General features: G+C 58.4%; 1 protein-coding gene across 1 annotated transcript in view; it reads right to left on the bottom strand.

Annotated features, from left to right (window-relative positions):
- RNF213 (ring finger protein 213) overlaps nucleotides 1-18,761 on the bottom strand; it is a 105,188-nt gene that overhangs the window by 2,594 nt on the left and 83,833 nt on the right. Inside the window, 19 exon segments of the mRNA XM_030297021.2 lie at nucleotides 2,352-2,530; nucleotides 2,618-2,707; nucleotides 3,425-3,619; nucleotides 4,158-4,235; nucleotides 5,257-5,458; nucleotides 5,664-5,844; nucleotides 6,174-6,257; nucleotides 6,563-6,695; nucleotides 7,735-7,992; nucleotides 8,602-8,693; nucleotides 9,352-9,532; nucleotides 11,090-11,249; nucleotides 13,058-13,152; nucleotides 14,245-14,279; nucleotides 15,602-15,683; nucleotides 15,969-16,211; nucleotides 16,754-16,864; nucleotides 17,619-17,741; nucleotides 18,439-18,629. Of these exon segments, the coding sequence (XP_030152881.1) occupies nucleotides 2,352-2,530; nucleotides 2,618-2,707; nucleotides 3,425-3,619; nucleotides 4,158-4,235; nucleotides 5,257-5,458; nucleotides 5,664-5,844; nucleotides 6,174-6,257; nucleotides 6,563-6,695; nucleotides 7,735-7,992; nucleotides 8,602-8,693; nucleotides 9,352-9,532; nucleotides 11,090-11,249; nucleotides 13,058-13,152; nucleotides 14,245-14,279; nucleotides 15,602-15,683; nucleotides 15,969-16,211; nucleotides 16,754-16,864; nucleotides 17,619-17,741; nucleotides 18,439-18,629 (2,713 nt within the window).

The following is an 18,761-nucleotide window of genomic DNA, read 5'->3' as shown; positions in this document are numbered from 1 at the left end:
CAAAGCAGATGGACAACCTAAGACTATAAAAGCACAAGAAGAGAATGTGGCAGAGGGCTTTGTAACCTTGGGATAAGGAAGACCCTTCTGGTGTGTTTTTCTAGTCTTTATAGAAAAAGATCTGTCAGATTTGGCTTTCTGAAATTGAAGACTGAGGCAGAGGTTCTGTAACAAAGATTAACCTTAAATATATATTTTTAAATTTAACGTTTATTTTTGAGAGAGAGAGGGTGAGAGGGAGTGCGCGTGCACAAATGGGAGAGGGGCAGAGAGAGGGAGACACAGAATCCAGAGCAGGCTCCAGGCTCCAAGCTGTCAGCACAGAACCCAACGTGGGGCTCGAACCCACAAACCGTGAGATCATGACCTGAGCTGAAGCCGGACGCTCAACGGACTGAGCCACCCAGGTGCCCCTAATCTTAAATCTTTTAAGATTATGAAAAAGATAAATAGCCCAAAAGAAACCTAAAGGATACCAAGAGATAATCTAGAGAAAGACACAAAAATGGCAGATGAGTAGGAAATCTGCAGCTTCACTATTAAATAGGAAAATACGAGTGAAAACAAGACACCTATTTTTGGCCATTAGGTTGGCAAAAATGTAAAAGATGGGTAATATCCGACGTTGGGTATTCTCATACACTATACATCGGTGTGACTTTTTATATCAAATTTAAAATGCACATCTCTCTCCCTCTCCTCCCTCTTTGGTGTGGAATTGTAGAAGTTCTTTATATATTTTGGGTACTAATCCTTTATAAGGTATGTCACTTGCAAACATCCTCTCCCATTTGGTAGGGTTGCTTTTTGGTTTCGTTGATGATTTCCTTCACTGTGCAAAAGCTTCTTATTTTGGTGTGGTCCGAATAATTTATTTTTGGTTTTGTTCCCTTTGCCTGAGCAGACGTTGCTAGAAAAATATTTCTACAGCTGACATTGAGAAACTACTGCCAGTGTTTTCTCCTAGGAATTTTATGGTTTTTGGAGAAAAAGGAACCATCACGCATTGTTGGTGGGAATGAAAAATAGTGCAGTCATTGTGGAAAACAGCACGGAGTTTTCTCAAAAAAATTAAAAATGGGACTACCCTACGATCCAGCAACTATTTATTACTATTTAGTACTATTATTTATCCAAAGGCTACAAAAATATAGATTCAGAGGGATACATGAACCCCAGTGTTTATAGCAGCATTATCAACAACAACCAAGCTATGGAAAGAGCCCAAATGTCCATCAACTGCTGAATGGATAAAGAAGATGTGGTATATACACCCACACGTATACACACACTGGAATATTAGCCACAGAAAAGATTGAGATCTAGCCATTTGCAATGACATGGATGGAGCTAGATAGTATAATTATAAGTGAAATAAGTCAGAGAAAGAAAATACCATGATTTCACTCAAATGTAGAATCTAAGAAACAAAACAAATGAGCAAAGGGAAGGAAAAAAAGGCAAACCAAGAAACAGACTCTTAACTATAGAGAACTAACTGACCATTACCAGGGGGCAGGTGGGTGGGGAATGGGTGAAATAGGTGAAGGAGATTGGGTCCACTTCCCATGATGAGCATTGAGTAATGTATAAAATTGTTCAATGACTATATTGCAAACCAGAAACAAATCTAACACCGTATATTGTATTTCATCAAAAAAAAAAAAATTAAAAATACAATGGACATCTGACTAAGTACACTTGTCACAACCAGAATATATGACTTCAGTGATTATTATTTTTTTTTTTTTAATTTTTTCTTTCAACGTTTATTTATTTTTTTGGGGGGACAGAGAGAGACAAAGCATGAACAGGGGAGGGGCAGAGAGAGAGGGAGACACAGAATCGGAAACAGGCTCCAGGCTCTGAGCCATCAGCCCAGAGCCCGACGCGGGGCTCGAACTCACGGACCGCGAGATCGTGACCTGGCTGAAGTCGGACGCTTAACCGACTGCGCCACCCAGGCGCCCCGTCAGTGATTATTTTTAAAAGCCCAGCAGGGGTGCCTGTGTGGCTCAGTCGGTTAAGCATCTGACTTTGGCTCAGGTTGTGATCTTGTGGTCGGTAGGTTCTCTGCTGTAAGTGCAGAGCCCGCTCTGGATCCTCCATCCCTTTCTCTCTCTCTCCTCTGCTCTCTCTCCTCTCTCAGAAATAATTAAACATTAAAAGAAATAAAAACCCAGCAGAGATCAAAGCCAAAGGGCCAATCTGCTGGGGGCCTGGAAAGGTTAAAACAGCAGGGCACGGGCTTCAGAGGTCAGACGGGAGCTCTTTCCGCGTCTGCAGAAGGTCACGGGAAAGACCACAGGGCACCCCGTGTGTGCAGGTCCCACCCGCGAGCGAACCCGTACCTCCACTCTGGGTTGAAGTTGCCCTCGGCCTGGGGGCTCTTCAGTTTCAGGATCATCATTTCATGAAGCTCCAGGAGGAAGGAGTCGAGGTCAGTCTGGTTCAGGAAAGTGCGAAGGCACTTGGCATTGTCTGGGCTGAGACCAACTTTGTACCTGGCGCTGATTTCCCTGAAGGGCTCCTAGAATAGAGAAGAAGGGAGGCAGCAAGAGGCTGGCTGGGAGGACAGAGGGCGGCCCCCAGCCCAGCGGGGTGGGGCTGCACCCACCTTGTGCAGACGGAGCAGCTGTTCCGATCGGTGGGCTGACAGGAGCTGCCACAGTGCGATCGTGTGCTTCAGCTGGCATCGGTGTAAGGCCTGAAAGCGACAGGCTCCTGAGCGGGAGGCGGGGCCGGGAGGGCCAGGCTCCAGGGCAGGAGGCGGGGCTGGGCGGGGACAGGCTCCAGGGCAGGAGTGGGGGCTGGGCGGAGACAGGCTCCAGAGCAGGAGGCGGGGCTGGGTGGGGACAGGCTCCAGAGCAGGAGGCGGGGCTAGGCGGGAACTGGCTCCAGGGCAGGAGGCGGGGCTGGGCGGAAACAGGCTCCAGGGCAGGAGTGGGGGCTGGGCGGAGACAGGGTCCAGAGCAGGAGGCGGGGCCGGGTGGGGACAGGCTCCAGGGCAGGAGGCGGGGCTGGGCGGGAACTGGCTCCAGGGCAGGAGGCGGGGCTGGGCGGGGACAGGCTCCAGGGCAGGAGGCGGGGCTGGGCGGGGACAGGCTCCCCAAGCTGGAGGCGGGGCCGGGAGGGAACAGGCGAGCGTGGCGGCACTTCTGCCCCGGGCTCCTCTCTTCCCATAACTGTACACCAGCCGCTGGCCTCACCTCCAAAGCGCCACCCCTTCCCCGCCATATCTCAGAGCCCCTTCGCATGGCGAGAGGGTGGCTGTCGCGCTGGGCCTCGCCTTGACATGCCACTCTCACCTCCTGCCCTTTCCAGAGGTCGCCCAGGTGGGGACTCCCTTCGAGGCGCAAATCCCGGCAGGCAGTGGGGAGGGCAGCGTGGATGAGGCTACAGTGGAGCCCCAAGCAAGACCCACCTTCAGAACCAGTGCTGTCTGCTCGCCCATGCGCAGCACGTCCTGGACGTACACGTTCAAAGACATGTTGGGGTTGCCGCCAGCCGTGCTCAGGAACCCCAAAGTGACTTCTATGAGCGACAGGGCCTCACAGGCATCGCTGTAGGACTGCAGCTGTCCGCAGATGGCGCTGATGGCCGCGTTGTGGAGGGGTTTCTAGGAAATCAAAGGCGGGACAGGGGTCCGTGGCTGGGGGTTTCTTGTGCCTCATACCCGGCAAGCGGGCTTACCTACTTCACGGCCAAGGCCTTAAGGTGAGAGACCTACCAATAATGACAGTTAATGCTCGGTGATTCTGGGGCAGCAGTGCCCCAGACACTTTACAGAAATTGACGTGAACTCACAGTCCTCCAAGCAACCTTGTGAGGATATTCGCACGGCCGCGCGCGTGCTCACACACCCACACACCCACACACAAGTCCAAAGAGCGGGAATAGATAAGTTCTCTGGACCTTTTGCATCAGCACGTGTGGTCTGACATCCTGACTAAGAAACTACCACCAGGTTTCAACAAGAGAACTCTTGCTGATTTGCTGCCCTGCTGGCCTTCTGGAAAGAACAGTGGGCTCAGGGAATGCAGGGAGGCCGCTGGAACCTGGCGGGGCTCCCAGCAAGGCTGAGCGGTCCTCCCCAAGAGGAAGCCACCACCACCGGGTAAAAGCACCGTGCGAGCGGGGCGGTGTGCTGTGATCACCTGCGGCATTTTGCTCTTGATGTCCGCAAAGAGATGCTCATAGTTCCAGTCACGTCTGTGCACCAGAGTGGGGATTCCCTGAATTGACAAAGAAAACAGCCTTTGGAGATGGAATCCACCGCGGAGGTTTCTGTCCGACGACAACTCTATTCCTGAGCAGTGACGCAACGGCAGGCCCGTGCTCCTCAGCATGTCGCCGGACAGAGTGTGCCGCTCTTGGCGGCCGTGTGAGGTCTGTGTTTGACCCACGGTCTACAGAAACAGTGACACGGCAAAGGACCCGGCCTCGCCTCAACGGCCAAGCAGGTGCCGACACGCAGAATGCTAGAGGCTTGCCGGCCACTGGGGGGAGCAGGTACACGGGGACCTCCCGTTCCTGTACTCCCCCAACCACTACGGGGCACAGACAACAGGACAGCAGAGCGAGTTAAGACAGCCCTGGGTGCAACAGGTCAGGGCTTCACCGCCGGCAGTGAGGGAGCACACACACGGAACCAGTGTCCCCGGCTGGACCCGGCAGGGACAAGAACAGCCCAGGTGAAAGAACAGAGATGTGTAGGTGCACGGTGTGTTCAGGGAGGGAGGGCGGCTCGGTGTGTGAATCAACCGGCTGGAGAAGGGCTGCGACAAGCAGTGTGGGCGTTACGCCACGCGCACCGGGACACCAGTCGGCCTCAGGGCCGTCACCAGGGAGCGACGTGGGCCAGATGTGGTTCGGGAATGTGGCCTTAAGACTCGGAAGGCAGGCAGCAGTGGGCCTGTGGCAGTTACACAGGTGCCGTGGTGTCGGGTGACAGGCTGTGTGTGGAGCGTGAAGGAGCGGGTGGCCGCCAGGGGCTGTCAGGGGCGGAGGCGATGCCGTTAACGACACAGAGAAATCCAGCAAGTCCACGGGGACCTGAAGAGGCCCAGAGGTACGGAGGGGACCCAGGTTCTGGCCTCTGGGGGGACCGCACGGCTGGACGGTCATCCCTGTGCCCGTCTCGCTCAGAAACAGCTGGGATGCAAGGCTAACTTTCACAAAACAGACGTGCCGGCCCGACAAGTCCCGCGGCGGAGGCGGGGGGGGGGGGGGGGGGGGGGGGGGGGGAAGCCGCACCTTGAGCGTGAGCCTGGGTTTGCCCTGGAGGAAGCGGCTGGTGACCTGGCGCTGGATCTTCTCCAGGTCGAACTCCTGCAGGGTCTCCTGGCCCTGCTCCACCCGGTACTGGCAGTTGGAGAGGATCAGGGGCACGAGGTCCCGCTCGACTTCGTAACTGATGACGTGCAGGTCCGTGACCTCGGAGGCATCGACCGTGTAGCTGAGGGACACACAGACGTGGCGCTCGGGGACCCACCCGGAGCGGGCTCCCGGCTCCCGCCCTCCGTCCTGGCAGGCGAACGCGCTGCCCGGGCCCGTGCACCCAGCCGAGGCAGGGAAGTGTGCCCGCCCCCGCGGCCCCCGCGACCCCGCGACCCCGCGACCCCCATCTCAGACACGGCTCCCGCGGCCGGCCGTGCGCTCACCCGTTGTTTTCTCCGGAGAACTCTCCCACCGCGTAGACCATTTCGTTGTGCAGCCTGATCAAATAGCTGACTAAGGCGGTCGAGCAGAGGCCCCGGCCCCGGCGACGCGGCAGAACGACCTCGAAGTCGGTGTCCTCGTCCAGGTCGGCGTCGCAGTATTCTTCGGGCAGCTTGATTTCACCTTGGGAGGACGGGGAGCCCTCAGCAGAGAGGCCTCCGCTCACCTCCGCGCCGCCGCTCCCGCCACCTCCAGGCCGGCGCCCAAGCCCGCGGGCGCTTCCCAAGTGGGGACGCGCTGGAGCCGGGGACGCTCTGCGCGCTCTGTCCCCACCGCCCTCACGCGCCCACCGGTTTCAAACGATCTCAGCTCCTTCCTGAGTCCACATCCACAGATCCGAGATGACCCACGGGTTACTTCTTTCGTGCTGTGTTAGTTCGCTTGCCCCCGACACCTGTGCCCAGAGACTCACGGACCAGGGTCGGGCGGGAGACAGGGAGCGTGGCACCTACCACTGGTCTGCAGTGACATCCTCAGCTTGTTCCACGTCGACAGAAAGATACGGATCCTCTTGCGGAGTAACTGCTTCAACCCATCTGTCCGACAAAACACCTTCTAAGGGCCCCGTGAAAACCCCTACCCAGTCGGGTCCGGCCAACACCGTCGCGCGCTCTTTGGGAAGGGCCCGGCTTTGCGTCTCCGGCCTCACCAGCGTGTGTGAGTGCGGACGCCGAGTTTCAGCCGCAGCCAAGCCTCTTTTGGCCTTTTGGGATTCACGGCACCCGTTACTTCGCACTGAAGGCTGAGCGGACAGGGGCCCCGAGCCCCGGGCTGGCTGCAGCGGTCTCTGCGAACCCCCAAACACAGCTGGCGCTGACCTCCTCCTGGAGCGGAGACGTACCTTCGTGGTGACTGCTGATAAAAGCTCGGATGGACTGGTAGTCAGCTTCCGAAACGTTCTGGAACTGCTTCACTAGATCCCTCTGCAGGGCCAAGATCTCAGGCAGCGATTTCACCAGCCTCAGCTCTGCCTCCTGCCGAGGGAAGACCGCCAGGCCGCACGTGAGTTCACCTGTCCCACGTTCCTGGGGACACGGGCTCCGGGGCTGGCTCAGGACCCGGGTTTGCATCGGAGCCGGTCGAGGCGCCATTTTACGTGACGCCCCCCCGGGCTCCTCGGGAACAGGAAAAGGCCGTTTCCGTCTTTCACAAGGGCCCGCCGCCTGCCAGCAGGACACCCTGCACGCTAGGGACGGAGACGCCAGCGGGACGCGGTCCCTGCCGTCACGGGGCTGACACGTCACACGTGTCTGCCGAACACTCGGCAAAGAAACCGGCCTCCTGGGCCCCGGCGACGGGCTGGCGGTGCAGGAATCTGCCAAGAGCAGAGGCTGGGGATTCAGGCGCCGGCACCCGGCGTCGCTCCCGTGTGTCGTCGGAGCCCCAGGAGACCCTCCCTGCTCGGGCTCTCGCCCTCCCGCTGACCGACAGTCGTCGCACTTGTCCCGAAAGCCAACACTGGTACACGGCGGGGAGGGGGGGACAGACGCTGCCACAGAAGGCGAAGTTTCAGGGGGCACGAGGCTCAAATGGGTCTGTTTCCGGTCTCGGCCCGACGAGACCCTTCACTGCTCCCTTCCCCCCACCCCCAACACCTTTCTTCCTTCTGAGGCCGAGTCTGGGACAGGGCAGACTCTTTTGTCTGTCGGTTTCATTCTGGTTACGTGTTCCCCACGAGAAAAGCCTTTTCTTTCCACGGACCCTCACTGATGGCCAAGCGCTCCCGGCACCGGGGCCAGGATGGTGGACGGGCACCCCCCGGGATGACCTGAGTTCTGCTCCTTCTTGCTGAGTGACCCGGGAGATACCGTCCCGGCTGTCACGTTCTTTACGGATTCCTGATTCCTGCCAACTCCGACCGGTGTATGTCCTCTGTGACTTTATGCTTCAAACTGCCTCACGGCCTGACGTGCATGAGGAACCTACCCTCCCCTGCCACAGGTGGTCCAGCAAGAAAGCAGAGCCCTGGGGCACCAGGGACATGGGCAGGGGGTCACTCAGGGGCAGCCTGACCTTCTGCAGGAACTTCCGGAGGACGGGCACCGTGTCTTTGCCAGAATTCTGCTCCACGATGTGCTGCAGATACTCAACCGTGACCCTCCTCCTGCAGGCCCACATCTTAGAGCAGTGGACCGCACTCTTCTGGGGCAGGTGAGGCAGGAAGGCCCCGGGGTCACCGTACACGATTCTGGCCACGGGGTTGGAGCTGATCCGCTCGTCCTGGCTGATCTGGGCGGTGACGGTCAGCAGTGCTTTCTCCAGATGCTGATGCTGGGTGCGAGAGCAACACAGGGTTCTGGAGGTGAGGCCGCTCACGCAGACCGCGGCACGGGGGCTCCACCAGTGGGCAAGGTAGGGCGTCCGCCCTCCCCGGTTTAGCAAGCGACCAAGTTCTCTTTCACGACGATTTTCAGGTTCCTTGCCTGTGGGCTCATGTCTCCCCAGATGAGAGACCCAGAGACCTGAACTGTATCCCCATCCTTTTACTTGGTGGCTTTTATCTCCCTCTGGGTGTATTTACTCCCAGTACCGTTCTTATCTGAGAGGAGCAGTGAATCCATGACTACCCGTGCATTTTTGCTGGGCATCTACACGCGAGTCTGTCTCCCTACCTGCTGTTCTCACTATTAAAAGTAGCGCACAGAAAGCCACCTACCCCTCCTGGACTCACAGTAATTCCTCAACCGGCCAGCCCGGCCTCCGGGACGGAGGGCACGGGGACAGCAGAATGGTCGAGTGGCCGGTGGTCCACACCCGTGCCTGGGGTTCCGCCAGCGGCCCCACAGCCCTTGCGCGAGGGACGACGCACAGCCCAAGTGCCCAGGACGCTCCCAGGACACCCACCCGTGGGCTCCCAGCTGGCCGCCAGGGGCCGCGTACCTCCAGCTCAGGGAGAATGAGCGTCTGCATGGCCTTCTCCCAGCTGTTTCGGAACTCTCTGGACGACAGCCTCGCATCGAAATTGAACATTCCTACAAGGAAACACACGTTACCCAAGGAAAAGAAACCACAGCAGCTACGTAAACACTGACTAAAGGCGAGACCAAAGTCACGCTCCCTTCCAGCAGGGGGACGAGGGGGGATGCGGGGCACTTGTTGCTAAATTAACCTGAGTGTTTCAAAACGGTCCCTGCTGCTCCCAGCAAGCCCAGGATCGTGGCGAAGATAGAAACAGAAAGAAAATAAAGTGACTCTCAACGCCGCCCCTCAGAAATAGCCATTCTGCTACGTCACCTTGAAGACCTTCCCTTTCCACGGGTTTCAGTCTTTAAAGTGGGAACATTGGCTCAGTGACCACGGGCAGGTAACCCCGGACTGCGTGTCCTTATAGCAAAAGCAGAAGGGGCCACACAGGCCAGGGGTCCAAAGAGGACAAGTCCCAACAGAGGAGCAGACACTGGTCTCTGGACGGTGGGGACTCAGATGCCCTGCCCGCCCCGGATGACACACGGCCTCCCCACACGCACGCACACACGTGACGCCTCTGTGCTCACGTGCTGACCCGGGGGGGGAAGCACAAAGACAAGAGCCACCCTTCCCTCCGCTCGTCCCCACACCCCTCCCCGCTTCCCTTATCCGTCCCCGGCGTCGTGAGGAGTGACCAGCCACCCCCTCGCCCCTCGAGCTCACTCTGGCCGGAGGGGTGGCGCTGCCTTCCCAGGAGGCTGCGCAGAACGAGGTGCACGGCGTTGATGGCCTCGTCGGCGCTCCTGCCCAGCGTCCTCGTCAACTGCTCCAGGTCCTGCCGGATGTGCTGCTGCAGAAACCCTCTGGGGTCCCTCACCGGAGGCTTGATGATGTTTATCACAGCCTGCGAGGGACACGAGATCTTGTCTGCGGGGAGCCGGCGGGCCTGGCACACGCCCCCAGGAAGGACGGCCGGTGCCGAGTCAGAGGGCGCTGGGGAGGGGCAGAAGCATCGCGCGCACAGAGGCGGCGGGGCGGCAAAAGTGACCCTGTGACATCGTCGGCGTGACCTCGGGCCCACGCGGCCCTGCTCTCAGCTCGTTGAAAACACGCTGTGTCCCTCACGCGTTAGGGCACACGTTCGTACGGTCACGTGTGCAAGCACGTGGGAACAGCCTCATCCCTAGCTGGTTAAAGCTACACTGCACGTTGGGGCGCCTGGGTGGCTCAGTCGGTTAAGCGTCCGACTTCGGCTCAGGTCATGGTCTCGCGGTCCGTGAGTTCGAGCCCCGCGTCGGGCTCTGTGCTGACGGCTCGGAGCCCGGAGCCTGTTTCGGATTCTGTGTCTCCCTCTCTCTCTGACCCTCCTCCGTTCATGCTCTGTCTCTCCCTGTCTCAAAAATAAATAAAACGTTAAAAAAAAAAAATTTAAAAGCTACACTGCACGCAAACCCAAAACAAATAACGTTCGGGTCCAATGGTCGGCCGTCATGGTTCATTAACTTCAAGGGGACGCGCTGCGCTTTCTTCCCCCGAGCTCCAGCGAAGACACGGGTAACGTCGAGGTCGAGTAGCCTCCCCGCTCCCAGTGTGCACCGAGACGCGGAGTGTTTGTTTAAACTTTGATAATAAGACTTATTTTGCCAGGGCGCCTGGGGGGCTCAGCGGGTTGAGCGTCCGACTTCGGCTCAGGTCGTGATCTCGTGGTTCGTGGGTTCGAGCCCCGCGTCGGGCTCTGTGCTAATGGCTCGGAGCCTGGAGCCTGCTTTGGATTCCGTGTCTCCTCTCTCTCTGCCCCTCCCCTGCTTGCTCTCTCTCTCTCTCTCTCAAAAGCAAATAAACATTGGGGCGCCTGGGTGGTTCAGTCGGTTGAGCGTCCGACTTCGGCTCAGGTTGTGATCTCGCGGTTCGTGGGTTCGAGCCCCGTGTCGGGCTCTGTGCTAATGGCTCGGAGCCTGGAGCCTGCTTCGGATTCTGTGTCTCCTCTCTCTCTGCCCCTCCCCTGCTCGCTCTCTCTCTCTGTCTCTCAAAAGCAAATAAACATTGGGGCGCCTGGGTGGTTCAGTCGGTTGAGCGTCCGACTTCGGCTCAGGTTGTGATCTCGCGGTTCGTGGGTTTGGGCCCCGCGACGGGCTCTGGGCTGACAGCTCGGAGCCTGGAGCCTGCTTCGGATTCTGTGTCTCCCTCTGTCTCTGCCCCTCCCCCGCTCATGCTCTGTCTCTCTCTCAAAAATAAACAAACACTCAAAAAATTAAAAACAAAGAAAATGGATTTTACGGAACCTGATGGGTAGGGCCCCCCGCCAGCGGGGAAACGAGGGGGGTGTGAACCTTACGCTACTTTGTGGATTTGGCAACAAATACGTACTCCTGACCCGCAGGAGGTGGCCAGCACTTTTTGGACAAAACGACTCGCGGGTCGTTACAAATTCGCGACCGAACGCGAGGCTTGCGGGCCGTACCTCAGGACTCTGGGCCGCCCCCAGGAGCATGGCCAGGTGGGTGAGCAGTCGTAGGAGCAGGAAGACCGCGGGGGCCAGCTGTCGGTCGGACACCACCGTCTCACGTCTGCCCAGCGCGACTCCCAGCACGTGGCCAGTCTGCGTTCTGTCTGCGTGGTTTCTGGAGAGGACGAGAGAAGACAGGGTAGAGACTGAAGACAGTCATCTCTCCTCGGCCCCAGGGGCACACCTCGGAGTCTCGGGCCGTGCAGACGAGGTTCGCATTGGGAAGAGAATGGTGCCATGGTACTCGTCGCCGGGACCACTCGCCTCGGGGCGTCCCCCTTCCAGCCTCACCTTCCCATCTGACCGGCAGCCCGCGGCATTCTCAGCGTGAGGCGGCTGACCCGAGCGGCCACCTGTGCTGCCCCCGAGCCGCGCGTCCAGACAGGGGTCTGCACCTGCTCCTTCCACTGAAGGGGGGGTAGGCAGGCTAGGGACAGGTGACGTCGACCTCGGGGGCGTGTGCACCCCGATCTCATTTTCCCCAAATCAGAAATGGGATGGAAGGCCCGGCAAAGAATTTCGTGTCGCACCCAGGTGGGAGGCACAGCAGGACAGACAGCTGCAAAAATACTGGAGATTCTGGGGCGTTCCGACGGTTTGTGGCGATAACAGGCTAGGATATTTTATTTTATTTTATTTTATTTTATTTTTTTTTCAACGTTTATTTATTTTTGGGACAGAGAGAGACAGAGCATGAACAGGGGAGGGGCAGAGAGAGAGGGAGACACAGAATCCGAAACAGGCTCCAGGCTCCGAGCCATCAGCCCAGAGCCCGACGCGGGGCTCGAACTCACGGACCGCGAGATCGTGACCTGGCTGAAGTCGGACGCTTAACCGACTGCGCCACCCAGGCGCCCCCAGGCTAGGATATTTTAAACTCTAATGGCAGCAGACTAGCGAAAAGGTGATGGCCACGGAGGGGCCCCAGCTGCCCTCTGGGGGAGCACGGAGAGCCACACTCCTCTCGAGAGAAGGCTGGGATCAGGACGCCAGCCTAGGACTGTTTGATAAGACGGACTCTGTCTCCTTCACGTCCCACAAATAGTGGTGGCAGCTGAGAGTCTCCAAGTGAGACGGCGTGGGCTCAGATAGAAAAATGCCCACTTTGTGGCTTCGCAGATTTAACTGTCGCTCTGAACCAGGTCACTTGCGTATGGCAAGCATATCTCTACAGGGGCCACGCCCCAGGCCCGAACAGAAGACATCTGAATAACAGGTGTTCTTGCAAGTATGTATCCATGTGTGGCCTTATTTACAGAGAGGAGGCCAGTCAGGGGCGCCTGGGGGGCTCAGTCGGTTGAGCGTCCGACTTGGGCTCAGGTCACGATCTCGCGGTTCGTATGTCCAAGCCCCACGTTGGACTCTGTGCTGGCAGCTCAGAGCCTGCTTGGGATTCTCTCTCTGCTCCTCCCCCTCTCATGCTGTCTCTGTCTCCCTCAAAATAAAGAAATACACTTTTCAAAAGATAAAATAAATAAAATCTTCGGAAAACCAAAATTTCTGCAAAAAAACCCAGAAACTTAAGGGGCGCCTGAGGGGCTCAGTCGGTTGAGCGTCCGACTTCGGCTCAGGTCATGATCTCGCGGTTTGTGGCTTTGAACCCCATGTCAGGTTCTGTGCTGACCGCTCGGAGCCTGGAGCCTGTTTTGGATTCTGTGTCTCCCTCTCTCTGCCCCTCCCTTGCTCTCTAAGAATAAACATTAAAAAAAAAAAAAAAAAAAAAAAAAAAAAAGGCCAGTCAGCCAGTGACAGAGCAGACACCGCACTGTTCCATGACCACAGGGACCTTGGCATTGAGATCCGACAGGCCCAAATGCACAAGTTATTAATACCGTATTCAGTATCAAGTTACCCGCTGGAATAGAACCAGGCTCCAGAACCCGTAGTTGGATCGCTTTGAAACGAAATGCCCGTCTTACTTACGTGACAGCAAGAAACCCGTCCTCAGGTCTGTGGTTAATCCCGCCAATTACAGCCCCGCAGTCCACACAGTGGCTCTGTTCCATCGGCCGGCCACACTAGGACACACACAGACGGGGCCACGCTCAGTTGTGGACGACTGTCGCTGCAGGCGCACACGCCCACGCGGGAGGCCGAGGACCGCGCTGGACGGCAGGCACGTGCGGGGGGCTGCCGGCGCCGTGGGGCCCGGGGCGCGTGCTCCGTGCAGACGTGGTGTGTGCCAGGACACGGGGGCTTTGAGCAGGACAGGCTGATACGCGCTCACGGCTCCTCCCTGCTGCCCCGACTGCCCACGCCCGGGCCCTGTCATCTCGCGCCGGGAACACCGCCGCGGCCTCCAAACCCAGTTCCCAACTCTGTGGGGACTTTTTTATTTAAAAAACAAAACACATATGGTTCGCTCCTTCCACAACCTCATTTTTTCCCAAACCAGACCGTGTGCTCCTGGATACAGCGAATCGCAGCCGGACCAGCCTCAAGCCCCAGAGCGCGGAACGTCGGAGCCGAGAGCGGTCCCGGGAAGGACGGGTTTTCTCCTCTAGGTCTCTCGTTTACTTTGTTCAACTCAACAGCCTGCTGCTGAGCAAGCAGAGCCCCGGCCGGGTGCTGCGGGACGCAGAGATGGGGCGCACGCAGCCCTCTCCCCCGGGGCTTGTAATCCCGGGGGTCTTCTTCCTGTCCCTCGGTGTCTACACCGCATCTCCTCCCTGGGCTAGTAATCCAGACTACGGACCAGCCAACACCTTGCCGTTACAGAAGGACACGTGTCACACATCCCGTGTGGCAGTGGCCGGGAAGGACGGCCAGCAGCAGTCTTGCCTCCCACGGGGACTTTGGCAACGTCTGGAGACACTTTTGGTTGTCACGCTGGGGACACGGGTGCTACTGGCATCTGGTGACTGGAAGCCAGGAACACTGCTCCACACCCGAGCACACCCCACAGGGCCCAGCACAGCCCCTCAGTAGAGGGTTACGTGTAGAGACCCGCAGCGCCCTTTGGTCGCCTTCAACAGCCTTCAAAAGGCTCTGCGCTCCCCTAGAGGTCAAGACCCTCATCAGCCTTTTCCTCCACGCCCGCCGCTCCAGCCTCAGATCTGCAGGAACAGACGTTTTGGGCCCCGCCCCCCTCCCCGCACACCACGACTCACCTCTCCCACAGAGCAGGGGTGGCCGTTGGGACACACTGTTGAAAGAACAGGACACACGTTGGCGGCTGAGTTTCCACCCCATGACCCGAGGTTAAGAGAGAAGGCCAACGCTCTCCTCTCTGGCGCAGCCACAGCAGGACGCAGAGCACGTCAGTGAAAACACGCGCTGAGCACGTCAGCGAAAACACGCGTGGGCCTGATCGGACACGCAGAGAAGCTCCCTTCACGGGCTCGTGCCACGGGCTACCCTGGGAGCCACCCTTCCTTTCTCTTTCAACTTTTTTGTTTCTGAGGAGTGTGTTTCGTAACAACTTTTTAAACCCAGTTTAAAAGGATTCTTTGCTCAGGGGATGCCTGGCTGGTTCAGTTGGAAGAGTATGGGGCTCTTGATCTCAGGATCGTGGGTTCGAGCCCCATGTTGGGAGATTACTAAAAAATAAAAAAATAGATAAACTGAAAAAAAAAGGGGGGTGCTGGGCAAGTCCTGGCTGTGTCTGTTTAGAATAATAAATAGGGGCGGCTGGGTGGCTCGGTAGGGGTTGAGTGTCCGACTGTTGATTTTAGCTCAGGTCAGGATCCCAGGGTTGTGGGATTGAGCCCCACGCTGGGCTCCGTGCTAAGCATGGGGCCTGCTTAAGATTCTCTCTCTCTCTCTCTCTCTCTCTCTCTCTCTCTCTCTCTCTCAGGGCGCCTGGGTGGCTCAGTCAGTTAAGCGTCCGACTCTTGACATACTCTTGGTGTTGGTTCAGGTCATGATCTCGCGGTTTGTGGGTTCGAGCCCCGCGTCGGGCTCTGCGCTCACAGCTCAGAGCCTGGAGCCTGCTTTGGATTCTGTGTCTCCCCCTCTCTCTACCCCTCCCCTACTCACACTCTGTGCCTCTGTGTCTCTCAATAATAAATAAATGTTAAAAAAAAATTTAAAAAGATTCTCTCTCCCTCTCTCTCTACTCCTCCCCAGCTCACTCTCTCTCTCAAACATAAATTAATTAATTAATTAATTAATTAATTAAACAAAAGGATGATTTACTCAGGCAACAGCAAAGTTTACACGAAGTACAGGTGCCATCGTTAGGGCTCCCGCTTCTGTATTTAAAAAAGAACTCTCTTTGGGTCGGAACCTGGGGCGTGGCGTGAGCTGACCCTTGCCCGGGCCTCTGGTGTGGCTCACATCCCAGGGAGAGAAGAGTGTGCCCAGCGCGCCCTCCCCCGGGGGCTCAGGAAGGGGCTGACGCGCCCCGTCCGCGGCCAGCAGGCGCCGCGCTCCGCGAAAGCACCGATGGCGGAACCGGCCAGGTGTCTGGGACCTTCGGGCACAAAGCGCGTGGCCCCGGGTCACATCGCAGGGACTGACACTTACTGTACCAGTGCACGCCTTCCAGACCCTTCCAGTTCTGAGCCTGAGCCAGCAAGTCTTCCGGCATCGTTGGAAGAAAAGCGCTCTGAAAAGCCAAAAGAGCAGAGAAGCTTCAGGAACGTGGGCGCGCGGCCGGCTGCCACCCCCTGGGGCTGGGAAGTGGGCTCTGCAGCCCGCTTCAACGCTCTCCACCGGGGAAAACAGAACAGGGCTCCCTGCGCGATGACACAGGGCAAGGTCTTCGCCATCGCTGGGGGCTCAGGCGTCAAGTGAGACAGAGGCAGAGAGGAGACCGCAGGACGACCACGGCTTCTATGGGTGCCCAGGGACGGCCTCGGTCTCTGTGGTGACAACCAGTCCCCGGGCTTACCGCCATAGTGGCCGGGGAGAAGGCCAGATTCCTCAGGGGTTCCAAGACTTCGCTGTGTCCGCACAGGAGGAGGGTGGCCACGTGGACGGCCAATTCTGCCACCGTGCCTTCGAGGCTGCTGTCCCGGACACCCGTGCTCAGCAAGGGCAGAGTGTCGGCCACGAGGGAGGTTGCGAAAAGTTTGATATCCCGATGAGAAAGGACCTCGCTCTCCTCGATGAAGCTGTTGAGAGCCTCACGTTGCTGGCGAGAAAACATGTTGAAAAATATATCAAAGACGATGACGTGAAGGCTAACGTTGGCTCCTTAAGCTAGCCACATACTTCGATCCAGACACGTATCGAGTAGGAAGGAAACTACGGTTGATTGTCACCGTTTGAGGGGAGATTATCCAGATGAGAGAATTTTCATCTTCAGACACAGCACCACACGTCCCAGGGCTAACTCTGACGTTCTGCTTTGTAAACGCTATCTTATATTCTTGACTTTTCTTTTTTTTTTTTTTTAAAGTATTTATTTATTTTTGAGAGACAGAGACAGAGCGTGAGCAGGGGAGGGGCAGAGAGAGAGGGAGACACAGAATCTGAAGCAGCTCCAGGCTCCGAGCTGGCGGCACAGAGCCCGACGCGGGGCTCGAACTCGCGAGCTGTGAGATCGGGACGTGAGCCGAAGTCGGACGCTCAACAAACTGAGCCACCCGGGCGCCCTTGTGGTTTTTACTTCTATTCCAGAAAGTCCCTCTGGGCTTTGAGACTGTGAGCACCGTCCCGAGAGTGGACACTCACCTCTGGCTTAGGATGGAGGTTTGCATCAGGGAGTCTGTACAAAGTGGCGACCTCTCTGAAAAGCGCTAACAGTAAGTGGGCCGCCTGCTGAGGGCCGGGGTTCCTGGAGACCTGAAGAGGCGAGGACGCCGGTGAGGCTCGGTTACACACGTCCGACTGAGGGCCAGAGTCCTGCTGACTCTGGCCTTAAACCGGGGGAAGGCGGGACAGCCTTTCCCGAGACCTGGACGCCCGCCACCCCCCGCACCTCGAGGGCGGCCCCTGGCCAAGGACTCTGAGGCCGCCCGGCTCAGAGACATTCCGCCATGCAGCTCAGTGCGTTTATCAGACCGCTTGGCACCCACGTAAGAGAGAGCACCGCTGTTCTTCTGAGCACCCCGCCGTTCCTGGAAACCCCCACCACCGAGCCGAGCGAGGCTGTGTGTTTACTTCCTCGCTTCCCGGCACAGTCCCAGGGTACACGGGGCCTCCAAGAGGAAGCAAGAACAGAACCGCTCGAAGGTGACTCTAGGAACTCCCTGCCTCGTTAAGGAAATGAGCGCCCACGTCAGCACCGACGGGAGTCACGACCGTGCACAGGTAGGAGCGTCGTCCCCAGTTCTGCCCGCGCACCTCCCATCAGAGGGTGACCTCAGAGGAAGTGATGTTCAAGCAGGGTCTCACAGGAAGTAACAGATGTGCGCCGTCACATAGGGGCTAATGATGGCCCCGACCGGGCAGGTCAGCGAGGTCAAGCAAATCTGTCCCCTAACTCGGTTACTAACATCCTCCTGTTTCGGCCGGGCGCGCGGAGGCTGTGGACACACGACTCGGCTCTGGGGCGCCGTTTGGTACCGAGGGAAGCGGGGGGGAGGGGCCGTCCTACCTTCACAGCAGCCGCAATAGCCAGGGGCTTGCACTCGAGGACGGCTTTGCCCACCGCGTCACGAAGGGACTTGTATTTGTCACCGTGCACCAGGTACCGGTCCATCTGGCTTGAGTGATCCTCCTGCAAGGCCAGGGACACGGGTTCATCACGGTGGGGACGTGGGGGGACACGGTCAGCAAAGAACCGCCCTGACAGGTAGAGGACCCAGGCGATGGTTAGAGGTCCGGCCCCAGGCAGGACGGTCCCCTGCTGTGCTGGGACAGGCCGCCTCCTCACGCGGTGGAGGGGGGAGTGGGTGCAGGCCCGGGGAGCAAGAGGCAGCTCTGACCGTGTCGCTGTGTTCTGTCCCCGCCGGGAGCACAGACGACAGTGCCGTAAGGACGCCCGTGCCAGGCTCCCAGCGGAGGTAACACGGAAAGCCAGCATGCCGAGTGCCACTTCTGTCACCCCGGGAACGGGCCCCGGAGCCAAAACCGCTACAGCTTTTTTACCCTCTTTCTCCTGCCTCCCGTCCCTGCCCGCGCGGGAGAGAAAGGCCTTCTTCTGCTAGCTGACCACTATTCATTTGCAAGAGCAAAAGCCACACGTTCGTTCTTTTGCGTTGCCCACGTCACGCCGGATCAAAGGCGAGGCCCAAACAAGCTTTTTGTGCAGGGAGGTGACAAACCAGAAGCGCACGCGCCCACCTGTCCCCCAGGGCAGGCCGCCTAAACGCCACCACGAGCCTGGGCAGGTTGGCTGCAGGGAGGCACCGGGGACCAGGCTGGACCGGCGGGGGTGGGGGGACGAGGCCAGGACGGGAGGCCGCGCCACTCACCTGCTGCGCTAAGACCGCCTGGGGAAACACCCACCGCGCCGGGTGGCCCGGCCTGGAGAGGCGCTGCACGAACTCGATCCCCCGCTCGCTGGCGAGTTTCCGCACCAGGTACACCCGGTACCAGTCGTTCTTGACCTGCCTGCAGAAGCGTTCCACCTGCTGAAGGTAGCGCTGCTTGTCCTCGGCCACCTCTGCAGAGCACAACGAGACAGGCGTGAGGGCCCGGCGGCCCGCTGTCCTCACTGCTCACCCGTCCGGGACCCGGAGCCAGGCGCGAACAGCACGGGCCCCGGCGTCCGGAACTCACAGTGTGACGACCGACC

Source organism: Lynx canadensis, chromosome E1 (genome assembly GCF_007474595.2).
Source record: "Lynx canadensis isolate LIC74 chromosome E1, mLynCan4.pri.v2, whole genome shotgun sequence".
In the NCBI taxonomy this organism is placed as follows: Eukaryota; Metazoa; Chordata; class Mammalia; order Carnivora; family Felidae; genus Lynx; species Lynx canadensis.
The sequence above is the reverse complement of the archived record's forward strand: the minus strand, read 5'-3'. Positions and strand labels throughout refer to the sequence as shown.